Below are 16,853 nucleotides of genomic sequence, written 5' to 3'. Positions count from 1 at the left end.
ATCGAGCCTCCATCTCGGCCTCTGCTCCCGGCCCGATCTAAGCTGAATCTTCTGCCAGTGGGACGGATGACCAAGATTACTATCCCCATGTACTCTACCCCGTCCACACCGACCAAAATCTCCCGTCTCACCGCAAAATGTAATTCTGGAATACTCCCTACAAACATGCAAAAAATAGGAATACTCCCTTCTCCCTGGGTTCTTGAAGCGCCATGGGTCCACCATATCAATCTTTTCCATGAACCCACCCAGCTCCTTTGCAATACGTATCCTTCCCATTGACCTGGGGCTCGATCTATCTACTCTCGGCTCTCAGACACAGTTAAAATCTCCTCCCATAATCAACTGGTGCGTGGCCAAGTTCGGGATTGCTGCCAGTAGCCCCCTCATAAAACCAACATCATCCCAATTCTGTGCATACATCTTCACTTACACCACCCTTCTAATACCCCAATCACAATCACATAACTCCCATTCGGGTCCCTCACTTCCTTCGTGCTCACAAACCCTGTTTTCTTACTCATCAAAATTGCCCCCCCCCCCCCGTGACTTTGAATCAAACTCCGAGTGGGAAACCTGACCCACCTACCCCTTCCTTAGCCTAACCTGGTCCTGCATGCAAAGGCGCGTCTCCTGCACAAAGACGATCGCCACTTTCAAGATCCTAAGGTGCGCAAAGACCCGAGATCCTTTGACAGGTCCATTGAGCCCTCGTATGTATGGTAGCACAGTGGGTAGCACTGCTGCTTCACAGCTCCAGGGTCCCAGGTTCAATTCCCGGTTTGGGTCACTGTCTGTGCGGAGTCTGCACGTTCGCCCTGTGTCTGCGTGGGCTTCCTCCGGGTGCTCCGGTTTCCTACCACAAGTCCCAAAAGACGTGCAGTTAGATGTAATGGATATTCGCAATTCTCCCTCCATGTCCACAAACAGCTGTCGGAATGTGGCGACTAGGGGCTTTTTACAGGAACTTCATTGCAGTGTTAATGTAAGCCTCCTTGTGACAATGAAGATTATTATTATATCTGCTTTACCGGGGGCTTTCGCCTCCATTACCCTCTACTGTCCACCAACCTCCCCTTTCAGCTCCAGCCCCGCTAATTTCACCCTATACCTGGCCCATCCGCCCTTGACCATATTTCTTCTCCAAACTCGCCTCATCGCATCTCAAACAACTCATCACAAACAACAGGTCACCTTACCCAAGAACAAACAAAAAGAAAAACACAGGGGGATTGGGACAGCTGTCCCCTTACAAACTTTTCACCCGTGCAACCCTTTGTCAACCCAACAGTAAAAAGAGGAAAAAAAAAACTCCACATTGGAGGACAGGAAATCCCCCCCCCAACCCCCACTCTACCCGTATTCTCAATTACTTCAAAGTGCCAGCACCTCAGTCTCCCAAAATTGTTAAGTTCCTTGATAAAGTCATTGGCTGATTTTGGGGTCTTAAAATAGTATTCCCGGCCTTCATACGTCAGCCAAAGCTTCGCCGGGTTGAGTACCCAAACCTGTTCTCCCTCGATATAGCACCGCCATGGTTCGGTTGAACCCCACACGCCATTTTGCCAGCTCAGCTTCAATGTTCTGGTATATTCGGACCTTGTTCCCCTCCCATTCACAGTTCCGCTTCCCCCTGGCCCACTGCAGAATCTTCTCCTTCTTCACAAACTTATGGAGCCTCATGATCACTGCCCACGGCGGCTCACCCGCTCTAGGCTTCTACCTCAGAGACCAAAGTATGCTTTGTCTACCTCAGGGGCCTTGTCCAGCACCCCCTCTGCCACCAGCCCGCCAGCATCCTCCGAACTTACCTCGTGGCACTTGCACCTTCCACTCCTTCAGGCAGGCCCACTATCCGCAGATTCTGCCTTCTCAATCTATTTTCCTGCTCCTCCACCTTAGCTCTCAACGTCTTGCAAAGGTCCCCTAAGAGCCCCACCTCCGCCTCAAATGACATCACGCGGTCGCTGTGATTCACACATCACCCTCTCAATCAATCAGATCTCCGACCCCTGCGACTCCAAGCATTTCTCCACCCTCTCCATCAAACCCTCCAGGGGTGCCACAGCCCCTTCAATGGCCTTTGAGCGATCCTCCTGCATCTCCTACCTCTGCTGGCGGATCTTTTCCTTGATGAACTGTTCCATCTGGGGCTTTGCTACTTGCACTTGCCCTTCCCCCTCCGCCATCCTTCCACTGGCTGCTGCACCACAGGTCTCTTGCAACCCCTTGGCCAGGCCTTTCAGCTTCTTCTGCCAGATTTGGTAACCAGCAGATACCACCCGCCGGGGGAACCTCTCCTCCGAGCTTTAGTTCCACTTTTCCGTCGAAGTTGCACCCAATTTTGGGTAAAAAGAGCTATTTTCTATGCTTTCAAGCAGGAGCTGCCTGCCATGGCCACCAATGTCATTTTTAAAGGTCTGCAGAATCTTCCCAACTCTGTGAAAAAGTGGCCCATGGTTTCTTCTTATTTTTCTTCTTTACTTTTATGCCTTAGTTTGGTATAATGGAAGATAAGAAGATATCCTGCTCAGTTAATTTTGAATCATGAATGCAATGATAAACACAGCAATCAAGCCAGCGTTTGCCAAACAGGTACATTTCACTACTTGGGCTTCCTGGTATAACTCTTGTACCTTCAGAATAAAGTAAAGCTCCCATCATGCTTTTTGTGAGGGCCACAAAGAATCCAGCATGAGTGTCAAGGAACACACACACACACACACACACACACACTTCTCACAAGTCATATGATAATGAAGATTCAGAAACAGAGTTGATCCTCCGAGCTACATTACAATGTAGCTTCTCTGAGAGCTATAGGAATGTCCTTTGTTCCCATATAGCGAGCTGCTAGCTGTTGTTACTATTTCAAATACTTGAACGTTTCAAGATGTAGGCGTCAAAATTTCCTGATTAACATTAATCTGTAATGTGTGAGTTGCTGAGGCGTTAAAAATCAGCGAGATAAAACTCTCACAATATATCCATTCTTTCAAGGATGTAGGTTGATTGCCTCCTTTAAACTGGCAATTTGCTTATATTAGGAGCTTATTGCTTCAGCTAAGGGCTGTTCTTGGTAGCACATTGAATGTGTAATTTTTGCAGTAAAACTAGCAGGATGCTGCCAGAAATATCGTTCAAGTTTCATTTCTCACTTGAAAGAAATAAATCCTCTATTTGCTATTTCAGGTGAAATTATAAATGTGCTCTTTACGAATGTATCAGTATTTCAACAAAGTATTATTATTAACCTTCCCACATAATGAGGAACCAATGAACCGTATGCAAGTTAGCTAAATTATAATTGTACCTAAACGTCAGTCAGCAAAGACCGTTTGGAAGACTATGGGCGGAATTCTCCGACCCCCTGCCGGGTCGGAGAATCCCCGGGGGGCGCGTCCATTTTTGGCCAGTCTCGCCGGCGTGAATCACTCAACTCACGTACCGGCGGGACCTGGCAGGTAAGTCGGCGGGGGCGGTCCGCGGGGGGGGATCTGACACTGGGGTGGGGGGGGGGGGGCCACAGTGGCCTGGCCCGCGATCTGGGCCCACTGATCTGCGGACGTGCTTGTTCCATGGGGACACTTCTTCCTTCTGCGCTGGACCCTGTAGGGCTCCGCCATGGCCGGCGCGGAGAAGAGAACTCCCTGCGCATGTGGCAAAATACGCCGGCTGGTCTGTGCATGCGCAAGATCGCGCCAGCCCTTCGGCACATGTGCGAACACGCGCTGGCCCTTTGGTGCCGGCTGGAGCGGCGCCAACCCCTCCGCTGTCCACCTAGTCCCCGAAAATGCGGAGAATTCCGCACTTTCGGGGCCTGTTAACGCCGGAGTGGTTGGCGCCGGTTTTCCCTCCGACATGGGGACTTAGTCCCCAGAATGGAGAATTCCGGCCCCTGTTCTCCCACCGGAGCTGAATTGCACCAGTTTTACAATCCCCTGCAGTTGTAAAGCGGGATGCAACTCAGTGTATCACACCCTGTAAATTTATGCAGGGCATGTGTAGGAGTCTACCGTGCGGTTCAAGTGTCTTGTATACACTTCAAAACTCAGTAGAATTTAAGTTACACTTCTCGGATGCGAAATAAAAATCTTTTATTGCGTCTATTGAATATAATTGAGAGACTAAGATCTTCTTGTGGTTACAAATCAGATGTTCTCAAAAAGCCCTTGCCAGCAACAGACTTTAAGAGAAATAATTGGCTTAACGTTTACAACAGATTTAACTTTTAAAATACAGTAACGGTTCTTTGCTTAAAGCAAAGTAGCTTGTGCGAACTTCAAGAGTTAGAGTGGAAAAATGAAAATGCAAAATAAGGATAGCGAGTAGTTAAGTGAAAAGTATAGAGTTATTCTAGAATGGAAAATGGCTACCCGGATCTCTATGTTTAAGGAGAATGTTATCAGTCTAACTCCATCTGTCCCTACCCCTGCAATGTGCTGATTAGCTTGGATGGGTTTCAAATGCATTTGATTGGATGGTTAGTTGTCAATCACCAATATATTCAGATATATTGCATTTGTAGATTTTTGTGTGTGTTGGAATGTGATATATCCTCTTAATCAATTCTGCTTCCACTGGTTTATTGCTGACTGTATTTCTCTCTGAATTCTGAACAATGGTGTGTTCATGTAGTCATGGCGACCTTGGGTATTCTGCATATCTTTTGCTATTAAAACAATGGTCAGTTTATGATATCAGTAAAAATGTTGCATGAGCTCCAGCTAGTTTCTTTGAATGTTTCAGATTCTGTGTTTTGCCACTGCAAATTCTGCAAGCTGTGTGTATTTGTAATCTTAATTATGCTTGAAGCTATCTGATGAAATCCAGTTTAAAAGGGATTTTAAACTGGGTTTTAATATTTATATTTAAATGGCTAAATCAGTTACCCTTTTACCTATTGGAAATAGCCAGTTTCCTTCAGCGTGGAATATGAGGAACTCCCAGGAATCCTGTTTTGGGGCTGCCATCAGCAGCGAGGACCCATAGCCGGCCACCCCAGCACCACAAATTGACCACGACCGCACCTGCCCACCACAAATCGCCCCCCACCCACCATCGCACAGCAGCCCCACACCGCCGGATTGCCTGTGTGCGCCCACTACCCACTGTGAGGTCCACCAAGTGAGGGCCATGATAGTAGAGACCACAAGTGAGCCGTGTGTGAGATCTACCATGCGGATTTAGTGGCACTTGCGAACACTAAAACTCAGTAGAAAATTGAGTTAAAAGTTCTCAGGTGCAAATAAGAATCTGTTTTATTTGTCTCTATTGATTACAATTGAGAATCATTTAAAGTCATATTGTCTAATAAGTCCAGCTAGCAAAGGACTCAATAGAAACAATCTTGTAGACATTTCAACTTTCAAGTAATACAGAAATGATTTTCTTGCTTACGGCAAACAGCTTGCAATAACTTCAAAAGTCAAAGTCAGAAAATGAAATATGAAAGACAGAGAGACAGCGAATAGTTAAGTCAAAGTATAGATTGATTCATGAAGTAAGAAAATGGCCGTACGATCTACACAGTTATACTAAATCATATCAGACTTTAGCCATCTAGCTATACCCCGATGTAATCCTAATTGGTTTGGGTTAGAATCAAATAAGTTTGATTCGACGCTTAGCTGTCTGTCATTTAGTATGCATCATTAACTTAAATGTATTCTTGTATGAGCTATGGGATGCGATTCGGCTTCTTTATCATATACAGCCTGAACCAGTTTCTTACTGACTTGCTTGGTAGGACAATCGTCTCTATGCTGTTACCATGGAACATGCCCTGAGGTTATGAGTGAGTTTTAAAATGGTATTTAATAGACTAGGGGCTTAATGCTAAATAGCTATCTTTTACCTATCACTTTTACCTATAGAAAATAGCTGACTTCTACACCGTGCCCACGTGATTCCTGGCCGTGGGACCGGAGAATCATGGGAGGGCAGAGCATAATGTGCCAAGCCCGTTAAATAGCTGCAAATGGGTCATTACGACCCATCTATACCTATTACATGCTCCCGCTAGCATGGGCATGGACCTCCTTCACACCGGGATCGGAGCATCATGTGGGCATCAACCTTGATTTTGCCCCCATGCCAGATTCTCTGTCCCATTGGGGAATTCATTCCGGGTGTTTTGAGACAAAATTCAGCCCAGAGAATTTAAGCTTTTTGAAAAGTATTTTGATAACATTCAAATAAACCAACCAATGGAGATATTTTTCCTATTACACTACCTCATTTAACAAAGCTGTGACAGAGTAATTGGGGTAGACATTTATCTTGGGCAGAAGCATAAAGAGGCAGGGTCGCATTGGTTGGCATGTATACATCCCACTCAATATTCCATTGCATTAACTTAACAAAACATGTTATCGGGTATGGGGTATAAGTGTTTTCTGATCCAATACCATCCATTTTACACTCCCATCAGGTGAATTCCGACCTCATCCTCTCTGCATAGTGAAGCGGGACTTTGAATCTTCCTCAGAAATTTCAGTTAGTTATTCATGAAGCAGTACTTTTGGCTTTTTTAGCAATGTTATCGCGCAACAGAAACTGCTCCATAGCAAGCACATTGAGTCAATTCTATGCAACTGTTGTGTTCGCAGCTGGAAAAAGAATCTCAATGTGGGCTGCAACCATTCCATAGCATTCCAATGGCCTTGCCCAATCCTCTTCACTGCTTTCATAAATCATTCTTTCAGATGACGAGATTTATTTGTTTTTATTTTAAAAATGATTGGATATTTTTCCTGTTCTGTAACAGACTTCACTGTCTGTCTTGAATTATTTGGATGAGTAGTTTTGTGCATACAGAGGGGAGTCACACCGAGTTGAGCAGGTTTATTTCTCAAGCTTCAGGTACATGCTCCCGGTGATACTCAAGCAGTGGTTTTATACAGGGGAGTAAGTAAGCTGCCCCGCCCCTTTAGTGGGGTAGCGCATATATTGCAAATGACTCTGGGAATACGATCATCCCGATCCTGTATGTTCCACACAGGTACAGGTTATTACATCCCTCCTCCCCCGCTAAAGTCCGAAGGACCCTGCGACAGCCATGGACAAGGAGAAGCAGAAGGACAGGAAGGGCGATGGATTCTCTTCGGCTCAGATAAAACCTGTGCTCGAGTCACTGGATCCAACGGCAAATATTGCGTCGGGGAACAGCGCTTCCTACAGGAGCGCCGCAGCGGGACTGTGGCAAGAGGTAGCTGCACAGGCGAGTCCACCTCAGAGGCTGCAGAAGGCTTTGTGGCTATCTTGGAATCTGAAGAGTCCATGTCCTGGGTCTTGCATCGAGACATTCACGGGGCGTCACTGCGGGTTGGTCTGACAGCGGGACCGGACAATCCGGAAATGGGCGCACATCAGGTACCGGACAAAGGGGTGGCATCCACGACTAAAGGTAATCCATATGGAGCCTCAGCAGCTGACTATCATCCTGAACCCAGTAGGAGAACGTCCAGTAAGACAAAGGACAGTCCCCGTGAACCAGTGGGCACCGATGGCAAAATTCCAGACGTATACCATGTCTCCTGGAGAAAAATGCCAGGGCGGATAACGCTGTGCCTGGCAGTGTCCCTGTAACTCTGGGGATGACGTACCTTTGCCCTGATCTCAGGGAATGCGAAACTCAGACGGGTACAGAATCGCCGGCGCATGAGCAACTTCACCGGAGCCACTCCAGTCATGCGCGTGCAGTTTAATCTGGTGTATGAACAAGAACTAAGCCAGTTTCTAATCCATGAATTCTGAAGTCTGTGGAGCCATCGATTGAATGTTAGATGCTGAGTGGTAAGGGGCCATTCGCACATGCTGATTCCCATTGGCCTTTCCGAATGCCGAGAACGCGTCACTGGTAAAAGAAGCCCCATTGTCTGTGATGAGGACCTTGAGGATGCAATGCGGCGATGAAGAGACGCGTAGTTTCTCGACGGTTGCTCAAGCAGTGATCGTCATCATCCTGTGGATCGCCAACCACTTTGAATGGCGGTCCACCAAAAGGAGCAACATTGAGCCCATGAACAACTCACTGAAGTTGGCGTGAAACTGGTCCAAAAAGGCCTGGCAACTCCCAAAGATGAAAGGGCGCAGCGGCAGGGAGTTTCCTGTGCTCCTGGCAAATGGGACACTGTTGAGCTACCTTCTCGATGTCTGTATCTAGTCCTGGTCACCAGACATTGCCCTTTGCCAACATCTTCACTTTAGACACTCCTAGCTGTCCATTGTGCAGGTCCTTCGATACAAACTCCTGACCTTTTGTCAGGACTACAACCGATGTGACCCATAGCAGGATACCATCTTCTACACTGAGCTTGGAGGAGAAGTCTCGCAGTACCCCTGGCAGCTATCGATGCTGGCCACCACCCAATACCAGATTCATAGAATCAACAGATTCATAGAATCGACAGTGCAGAAGGAGGCCATTCGGCCCATCGAGTCTGCACCGTTGCTCTTGGTAAGAGCACCCGACTTCAGCCCACAACTCCACCCTATCCCAGTAACCCAACCTATCTTTTTTCGGGCACTTAGGGCAATTTATCATGGTCAATCCACCTAACCTGCACATCTTTGGACTGTGGGAGGAAACTGGAGCACCCGGGGGAAACCCACGCCGACATTGGGAGAACGTGCAGACGCCGCACAGACAGTGACCCAAGCTGTAAATCGAACCTGGGACCCTGAAGCTGTGAAAAAACTGTGCCACTGCTGTCCTACCCTGCTGCCCCACCTTGGCGAGTCCGGGGTCCATCTTTGTCCAGTAGCGGATGTGAAATGCAGCAACTGGCAGGGAGTACATGAGATTCAGCACGGTGATGACCTTGCCTGCCGGGAGGGGGGGGGGGGGGGGGGGGGAGTGCCGAGACCTCAGCTGGCAGGGGTAACAGTGGTCAGCGGGTGCTATGTTGATCCTAATGCGATGCTCAAAGGAGTACTCATGTGCGGTCAGCAGCAGGGCCCAACGCGATCGATGCGGCGCTGGCTATGGCGATTCTCCGCGTTCACATGTGGTCCCACCAGGCGGGACCTCACCGTTCTGGCTGCGGGGGCCGTCCTGGTGGGGGGACAGGGGGATCCGACTCCGGGGGCCCTCCACTGTGGCCAAGCCCACGATCGGTGGCTACTGATCAGTGGGCGCGCTCATTCCGGGGACTGTTCCTCCGCGCCGAGCCCCTGTAGGGTTCCGCCATGTTGCACGGGGGCCGGCGTGAAGGTGGCTGCCGCGCGCATGCGCGGACCCATTGCCGTGCGCATGCGCAACCGCGCGGGCATAACTGCAGGGCCTCACCGGCAGCTGGAGCTGCGACACACACACCGAGCCCTGCTAGCCCCCTTGAAGACAGAGAATCACCCCGGACTTTCTAGGAAAAAGTCCAGGGTGATTCTCGCCCATTTTCCTGCGGGCGTGGGGACTTAGTCCCCAGAAGGGAGAATCTTCATCCGTCTCAGGTAACCGGGATATGGGGAGCGGGCGTGAAATTGGAATTGAAAACCAAGGTCAACCATGATCATATTGAATGGTGGAGGAAGCTCGGTGTGCCAAACGGTCTACTCCTGCTTCTATCTCTTGTGTTCTTGTGTTCAGTGTGGTAGAACAGGCCCTGATAATGTTCACTTTATATCCCATAGAATAAGAGGGAAACACAAGAAAAAGTTGCTGAATTATATTTTGTTGTGCTTAAATGTGTTTCAGAGCCAAAAGATGATATGGTGTACCAGTTTATAACTCCTTGGATTGGTAAGTTGTGTAATTCTTACTTCAGCAATATTACCGTTTTTTACAATTATCCACAGGATGTGAGTGTCTCTGGCGAAGCCAATGTTTGCCCATCCCTAATTCCCATTGAGAAGCTGTTGGTGAGTTGCCATTTTCAATCACTACAATCCATATGATTGAGATACACCTACAGTGCTGTTAAAGAGCGAGTTCCAGGTTTTTGATCCAGTGACAGGCAAGGAAAGATGATGGGCTGGATTCTCCACACCCGCTGCTGATAGCAGAGTTCCCGATGTGGCAGAGAATTCAGCGTCGAGAAAAAAACGGGATCGGCGCCGTTTCCGATGATCTGGTCCTCCGCTGGCATTGGGATCGAGGATCATGTCCAACGAGCCAGGCACCATGGGCGGGATTCTCCGACCCCCCACTGGGTCGGAGAATCCCCGTGGGGCAGAATGAATCCCGCTCCGACGCCGGCTGCCGTATTCTCCGGCGCCGGTTTTCAGGCGGAGGCAGGGATCACGCCACGCCGGTCGGGGGCCGTTGGCAGTGGCCCCCCTGCCAATTCTCCAGGCCGCAATGGGCTGAGCGGCCGTCGGTTTCTGGCCAGTCCCGCCGGTGTGAAATGGACATGGTCCAACACGGCGGGACTTGGCTAGTAGGTCGGAAGGGGGAGAGGTGCTGGGGGATCCGGCCCCGGGGGGGGGACCCCTACGGTGGCCTGGCCCGCGATTGGGGCCCACTGATCTGCGGGCAGGCCTGTGCCATGGGGGCACTCCTTCCTTCCGTGCCGGCCTCTGTAGGGCTCCGCCATGGCCGGCGCGAAGAAGACAGCCCCCTGCGCATGTGCCAGAATACACTGGCCGGTCTGCACATGCGCGGAACCACGGCGATGGTTCTACGCATGCACTAACTCAAGCCGGCCCTTCGGCGCCAGTTGGCGCAGCGCCAGCCCCTCCGGCCAATACTGCTGGCTGAAGCACAGGAAGCAGCACCTGTCAATTCCTGGAAAAAGAACACCAGTCAGCTGGGTTTAAACTCCTGCAGACCGTTGATCTTCAAGCCATTCATTCATTTCTCTTTGCTATTGATTTTATGATTGACATCGTCCACACAAACCCAGCTGTCAGCATTATTCCATTCATCTCCCTTCAGGATTGAGAGACTTTAAAGTGTTCAGCTGTGACAAGAAGCTCCTGGACCCTATCAAACAGAGTTAAGTGCTTTCTGTTAGTTTCACTGCTGATGACTTCAAAGTCACTCAAGCGTAAACTGAGCTGAATGGAAAGCACATAACTCTGGGGGTTGACCCAGGAAATCCCGTGGAGGGGAGCGGTGAGGGTCGGCGGGGGGTTGAATTGCACTGCAGTGGAGGGGAGGAGGGAAGAAGAGGCGGGCTGAGTAGCAATGTGCGGGGACCCAGCCGTGGGACCTCGCTCAAAATGGCAGACCGATATTGGCATTCCCTGGGGAATCCCTCAGAATCCTCACCATGCAAAAATTTGCATGGCTAAAGATCGGGAATCATTACCTGGTTTGCGCTCCCACTGTGAGCGCACATCAAGTGCAATTCAGCTTCAGTGGGAGGACAGAGGGCGGGATTCTCCATTCGGGAGACTATGTTCACCCGGAACTGCATTACACAAGTTTTCCGATCCCCTTGTGGTCATAAAGTGGGATGCTATTCAGCGTTCCACGCCATGCAAATTTATGCATGGCGTGGAATATGAGGGATTCCCAGGGAATCACGCTATAGGGCCGCCATCTTGAGCGAGTGGCCTGATAGCGAGGTCTCGCGGCCGAACCCCCCTACACCGTATTCGGCCTGATGCCCACCGCACCGCACAGAACCCCCCAACGCATAATGACCCCAAACCCCCCACTGCAAATCGGCTTCGACCACCCACCCACCGCACAGTAGGCCCCATCCTTGGAGTTCCTGGGTGGCCTCACCCCCATGTACAGTGTCCCGACCCCCCCGGGCTCCTGTAATAGAGATACCTCCGTACGGATCCCTGTAATAGGGGGATCACCCACAGGGACTCCTTTAATAGAGGGACCACCCACAAAGACTTGTAATAGCGGAACCCCCGACATGGACCCCCGTCAGAAGGGGACCTCCCACAATAGCCACTGCCTAAAGGAACCACTTCCATACACTTCACACACTGACCCCCTCCCCCACACAGACCGCCCCCATCCCCCCAGAAAAAGGACCTATGGCTGGAAGCTAGAGAGCAGTCCAGACAGGGACAGTAGGAAACATTATAGCTGTAATGCTTACCCTGAAACTCCATGTGTTGACAGAGAGCAGCTATGCCTGCCTCTGGTTCCCACAGATTCACTATCTGCAAGCTATTCATTGCTTTCCAGTAGTGTTCTCTGATTGACAGCTCAGAAAAGCCATCTGTAGCTTTGATCCATTCATATCCCTTCACGCTTCCGTGGCCTAAGTTGTGAAACCCCAATGTTTGTGAACATTGACCACTTCAAAGAGATGTAAGTGCACTAAGTGCATTCCAATACACAAGTGTGTGATCTCACTGCACTTAGCTCTCTTGCTGCCCAGGCATCCTGGTGTGCCTGCTCTAGACTGAAGTTTATATAGTCCTCTGCCCTGCGCATAGGGAATCCGTCACAGTGCAGATAGACCTGTGTGTGGGTGTCTGAAGATTCCAGACAGAACTCCGCTCAGCCCTGAAAAGACCCAGAGGCATAAAGGTTCAGAGTGACCATCACTCTGACAGTCACCAGACGAGGGTATCCTCCTCCACACCCCCGTGGTACCAGGTGTGACACCATCTGACACAGGTGGTGCACAGTCTCCCTGGTTAGCTGAAGTCTTCGGCGGCACACGCGGTCCTGCAGCTTCCCGAAGGTCAGGCGCTTCCTGGGATCGGGCAGCCTTCCGACTGTCCACTACCTCGGCTGTCCTTACCTCCACCTGATGTGCGGCAGCATGTGTGATGTGCGCAACCGAAGGTGGCCCAGAAGCCTCATCACTAAAATGCTCCACTATGGTGTTAGTCTCTGCGATGGTGGCAGGTGCAGGTGACAGCAGAGATGAAAAGTCAGTGTATTCCCCAGACTGGTGCTCCGAGGTGTGCTGGGGATCTGGCTGGGGGGGCAAGGTAGCCCAGTCAGGCCAGCCTGCTCTGAAGGTGATCTTGCAAGACAAAGGACAAGAGACAGTGAGATCTTGGGAAGGAGTGGTCTGGAGCGGTGTTCTTCAAACTCGGGGGTGCGACCCGCGGGTGAGTCATGGGCGGGTGTCGGGAGGGTTGCGGAGCCGTCCTTCGCGGTGCTCCCCACGCAGCAGCCGGCTTTTAATAACGCTGGCTGCAAGCGGCCTTTAAAATGGCCACGAACATGTTAAAAAAATTTTGCGCATGTGCGCCAATGATCGGGCACACATGCACAGTGTGGCCGCTAATTTTTTTAATGGTCGCAGCTTTTTGTTTTACAAGTTATGGGGTTTTTTATTCATTTATTTTATTCATTTAATTTTTATTTTTTTCATTTATTTTATTCATTTTATTCTTTTTTACAAGTTTGCGGGGGGGGGGGGTTTATTCATTTTATTCATTTATTTTATTCATTTAATTTTTTTTTCATTTATTTTATTCATTTTACTTTTAATTTTCTTTTACAAGTTCAGGGGGGGTTTTATTTAATAAAATTTTACGGAAGAAAAAGCAGAACTTTGGATAGATAGAGACTCCATACTTTCCGACACCGGAAGGCTTCACCTTCATCCAACAGGTTCCACTGGAGGAGCGTGTACGAGGGCCAAAGGGACCCAAAACCATTTCCTCCATTTTTATCAGCAGCAAATAAGGCAACAGAAAATGGTGGGTCACTCAGGTCGGCCGGCGTGGGTCGCAAAGGTCAGCCGGCGTGGGTCGCGAAGGTCGGCCGGCGTGGGTCGCGAAGGTCGGCCGGGTTGGGTCCCGAAGGTCGGCTGGGTTGGGTCCCGAAGGTTGGCCGGTTGGTAAAAATGGGTCCCCGTAAAAAAAGTTTGAAGAACACTGGTCTGGACAGAGGGTCGACTCACTTGCTCTAGGGACATTGGGCGGAATCTCTATTAATGGGGCTATGTCCCCACGCCCGCGAGAAAACGGGCACGAATCCCCGCCCATTCTTCCCCCAAGCACGATTGCGGCGTGGTGGCTCGGAGAATCCCAGCCATTGTTTTGCATTGGGAATGCACTTGGTTGTTGCCGGCCGACCTCCGCATGTGAGATAGCCCTCTCCTTTCAACTCCCTGGCTAACTCTAGCACCCTCTGCTCCACGGGGATGAAAGCCCTGAGACCCGGGACACCCCCTCCGGTCTTCTCTTGCTTTTATGGGCTGCCTTTTTCTTGGGGACACAAAGGACATGGTGAGGTTCATAGAGGCGGGTTACACGGGGGGATCTGTAGCTGCTGGCATGTGTGTGCAAGGCACCGGGTCAAAGAGGACAATACAGGTGTTGGGGTTTGGTACAGGGTGGGATGTGAGGGCGATGCAGGCAGGTGAGTTTTGATTGTCCTCTAGGGGTGTGGGAGGTGATGAGAGGAGTGAGGGACAGGAGTGATGCTAGGAGAACAGAGGTGGTGACTCACCTGAGCATTTAGCTTCTTGCTGCACTGTGTGCCTGACCGCCTGGTGAGACTGGCAGCACTCACCGCCTCGGCCACCTCCTTCCAAGGCCAGTTAACAATAGCGGGCTAGAGCCCCTACCCACCCTGGGGAAGAGGGCATCTCACATCTCCTCCACTGCATCCATCATTCTCTCAAGGTCCGGGTCCAGCAACCCGAGGGGGGGGGGGGTTGCATTCTCCTTGCTGCCATCTTTTTGGCTAGAATGAGAGTGTGTGGGGAGTGGAGTGTTTATAAGTAGCTCTAGCTTGTGAAGCTCACTGGCACTAATTCCGACCCCAGTGAATCAGACGCTGGCTGGAACTAGAATTGTACTAGATTCACGTGGGCAGAGTACTGACCCATTAGCATGTCCTGAATTGCTCCACAAATAGCCCCCCCAATGGGAATGCGAACCGCATTCAATTCAGTCCCGGTGTCAACACATAGGGCTGGATTCTCCGCTATCGGGATTCTCCATTGCGCCGGCAGTCCGGGGATTTCCCGACGGCGTGTGGCTTGCAGTCCAGGAATTTCCCGACAGCGAGTGGCTGCGCACAATGGTGCCACCCATAGTCTCCCAAATGGAGAATTGTGCCCTAGTTCCTTCGCTAGCGATGCATGGTGATAGCAGTGTATACCATTTATAAGATGCATTGAAACAACTTGTCCAGGTTTCTTTGTCAACACTTACCAAGCCCACAGCTGTTACCACCTAGTAGAGGACGGGCAACAGATGCATGGAAACACCAGCATCAGCAAGTTCTCCAATTCACACATCTCATAACTTCGAAATAAATCATCGTTCTTTCGCTGCTGCTGGTCAAACCTGGAACTCCATTTTAAGTAGCACTGCGGGAGTATATATGCACCAAATCAACTGCAGCAATGCCATCACCACTTCTGAAGATTAATGTGGGATGGCAATAAATACTGACTTTGCAGAAATACTCACATTCCAAGAACAAACTTTTAAAAATTGGACTGTGGTTGATTTATACCTTACCTCGATTTACTGACCTTTGATGTCTATTATTTGATCCCTTTCACCCGAAAAACATCTCAGTCTCAAGTCTTGAAAGATTTTGGACTCGAGAGTTCCAGAATTTTATTACATTTTGTGTTTATATATTGAAAAGATGTTTCCTCATTTCACCTTTTGAATGGCCTATGTCTGATCTTGTTCTAAATTTTCTACCAGAGGAGATCGTTTCTCTGTCTCTGCCCTCTTGAATCTCTATCGTTATAAGCATCTGAGTTAAATCACCCATCAACCATATAAACTTATGGGAATGCAAACCTAGTTTATGCAACCTGTTCTCATAATTTACTCTTTTAAATCTTAGTTTTCTTCCCTGAATTTGCATTGTACACCTTCCAAGATCAATGGGTTGGATTCTCCGTAGCCCGACGCTGGAATCGGGACCAGCGGTGGTTTGATGCCAGTCTGCCATGCTCCGCCCCCTCCAAACCGGCATCACGTGATCAACGGTATGCGCTGTTTCAATGACGTTGGCGGGTCATCGGCCAGCCCACCCACGAAGGGCTGAGTTCCCGACGGTGCGGGCCATGTCTGGTCACAGAGGTCGGGAACCCAACGTGCTGGCTGCGGACAGTTTCTAGCACCGCTACACTCATCCGAGATCCATGCCGCTGGCTGGGGGGGGGCTTCTGCTATGGCTGGGGGCCTGGTGGGGGGTGTGGCCAGGAGGTGGGCTGTGGGGTGGCGGTTAGCGGGTTAGGGTTCGAGCACGACCGGCGCCATGTTTTACGGCACGACCAGTGCAGGTCTTCAGCCCTGCGCATGCGTGGCTTGGGACCCGGCTATTCTCCGGCCATTTTAGGCAAGATCAGCGGGAGTTTCATGTGGCGCCGGTGATAGTCCCTCACCGGTACTGCAATCGATGAGGGGTTTGAGCTGCTTGTCCTGTCGTGAACCTTCCACGGATTCTCCGTTCATGCCGGCACTTAGCCTCAGAAGTGGAAAATACCGGACCAATGAGTTTCCTGACTTCAGGAAATAAAACTGTACACATTGCTTCAGATAGGATTTGATCAACCCTCTGCACAACTCAGGCATCACTTTCTCACCTTTGATTGATTTTTATAACTTCACACTAGCTTTTAGTCATATATGTACATGAACACCCAAAACTCTTTATTCATCCACAGCAGAGGCTCTCACCATTAAGAAAATATTTGGATTTGTCTTAGATCCAAAGATAGTGGCATTATATTTCCTCACATTGGCTCCACCTGCCATTACTTTGTCCATTCACTTAATCTATTCTGGAACTCCTCCTTTCTCGTTGAGGAAAAAATGTTGGCCAGGCCTGCAGGAAAATTCTTTGCTCTTTGAATAATACCACTGGATTTTTTTATTTGTGGCTGAACCTGGTTTAAATATGACCATTTTTCATCAACCCCCCCCCCCCCCCCCACCTATGACAATGCAACACTCCCTAGTTCCTGCTCTGAAGTGCCAGTCTAGTTTATGTGCTCAAGTGCTGT

General features: G+C 49.8%; 1 protein-coding gene across 1 annotated transcript in view; it reads left to right on the top strand.

Annotated features, from left to right (window-relative positions):
• The window catches only part of cyp4t8 (cytochrome P450, family 4, subfamily T, polypeptide 8), a 162,726-nt gene that overhangs the window by 60,475 nt on the left and 85,398 nt on the right, over positions 1-16,853 (top strand). The window contains exon 3 of the mRNA XM_072511029.1: positions 9,698-9,742. Coding sequence (XP_072367130.1) covers positions 9,698-9,742 — 45 coding nt within the window. The remainder of the gene's footprint in view (positions 1-9,697; positions 9,743-16,853) is intronic.

Source organism: Scyliorhinus torazame, chromosome 7 (genome assembly GCF_047496885.1).
Source record: "Scyliorhinus torazame isolate Kashiwa2021f chromosome 7, sScyTor2.1, whole genome shotgun sequence".
Taxonomy (NCBI): Eukaryota; Metazoa; Chordata; class Chondrichthyes; order Carcharhiniformes; family Scyliorhinidae; genus Scyliorhinus; species Scyliorhinus torazame.
This window is presented reverse-complemented; position numbering and strand designations above follow the sequence as displayed.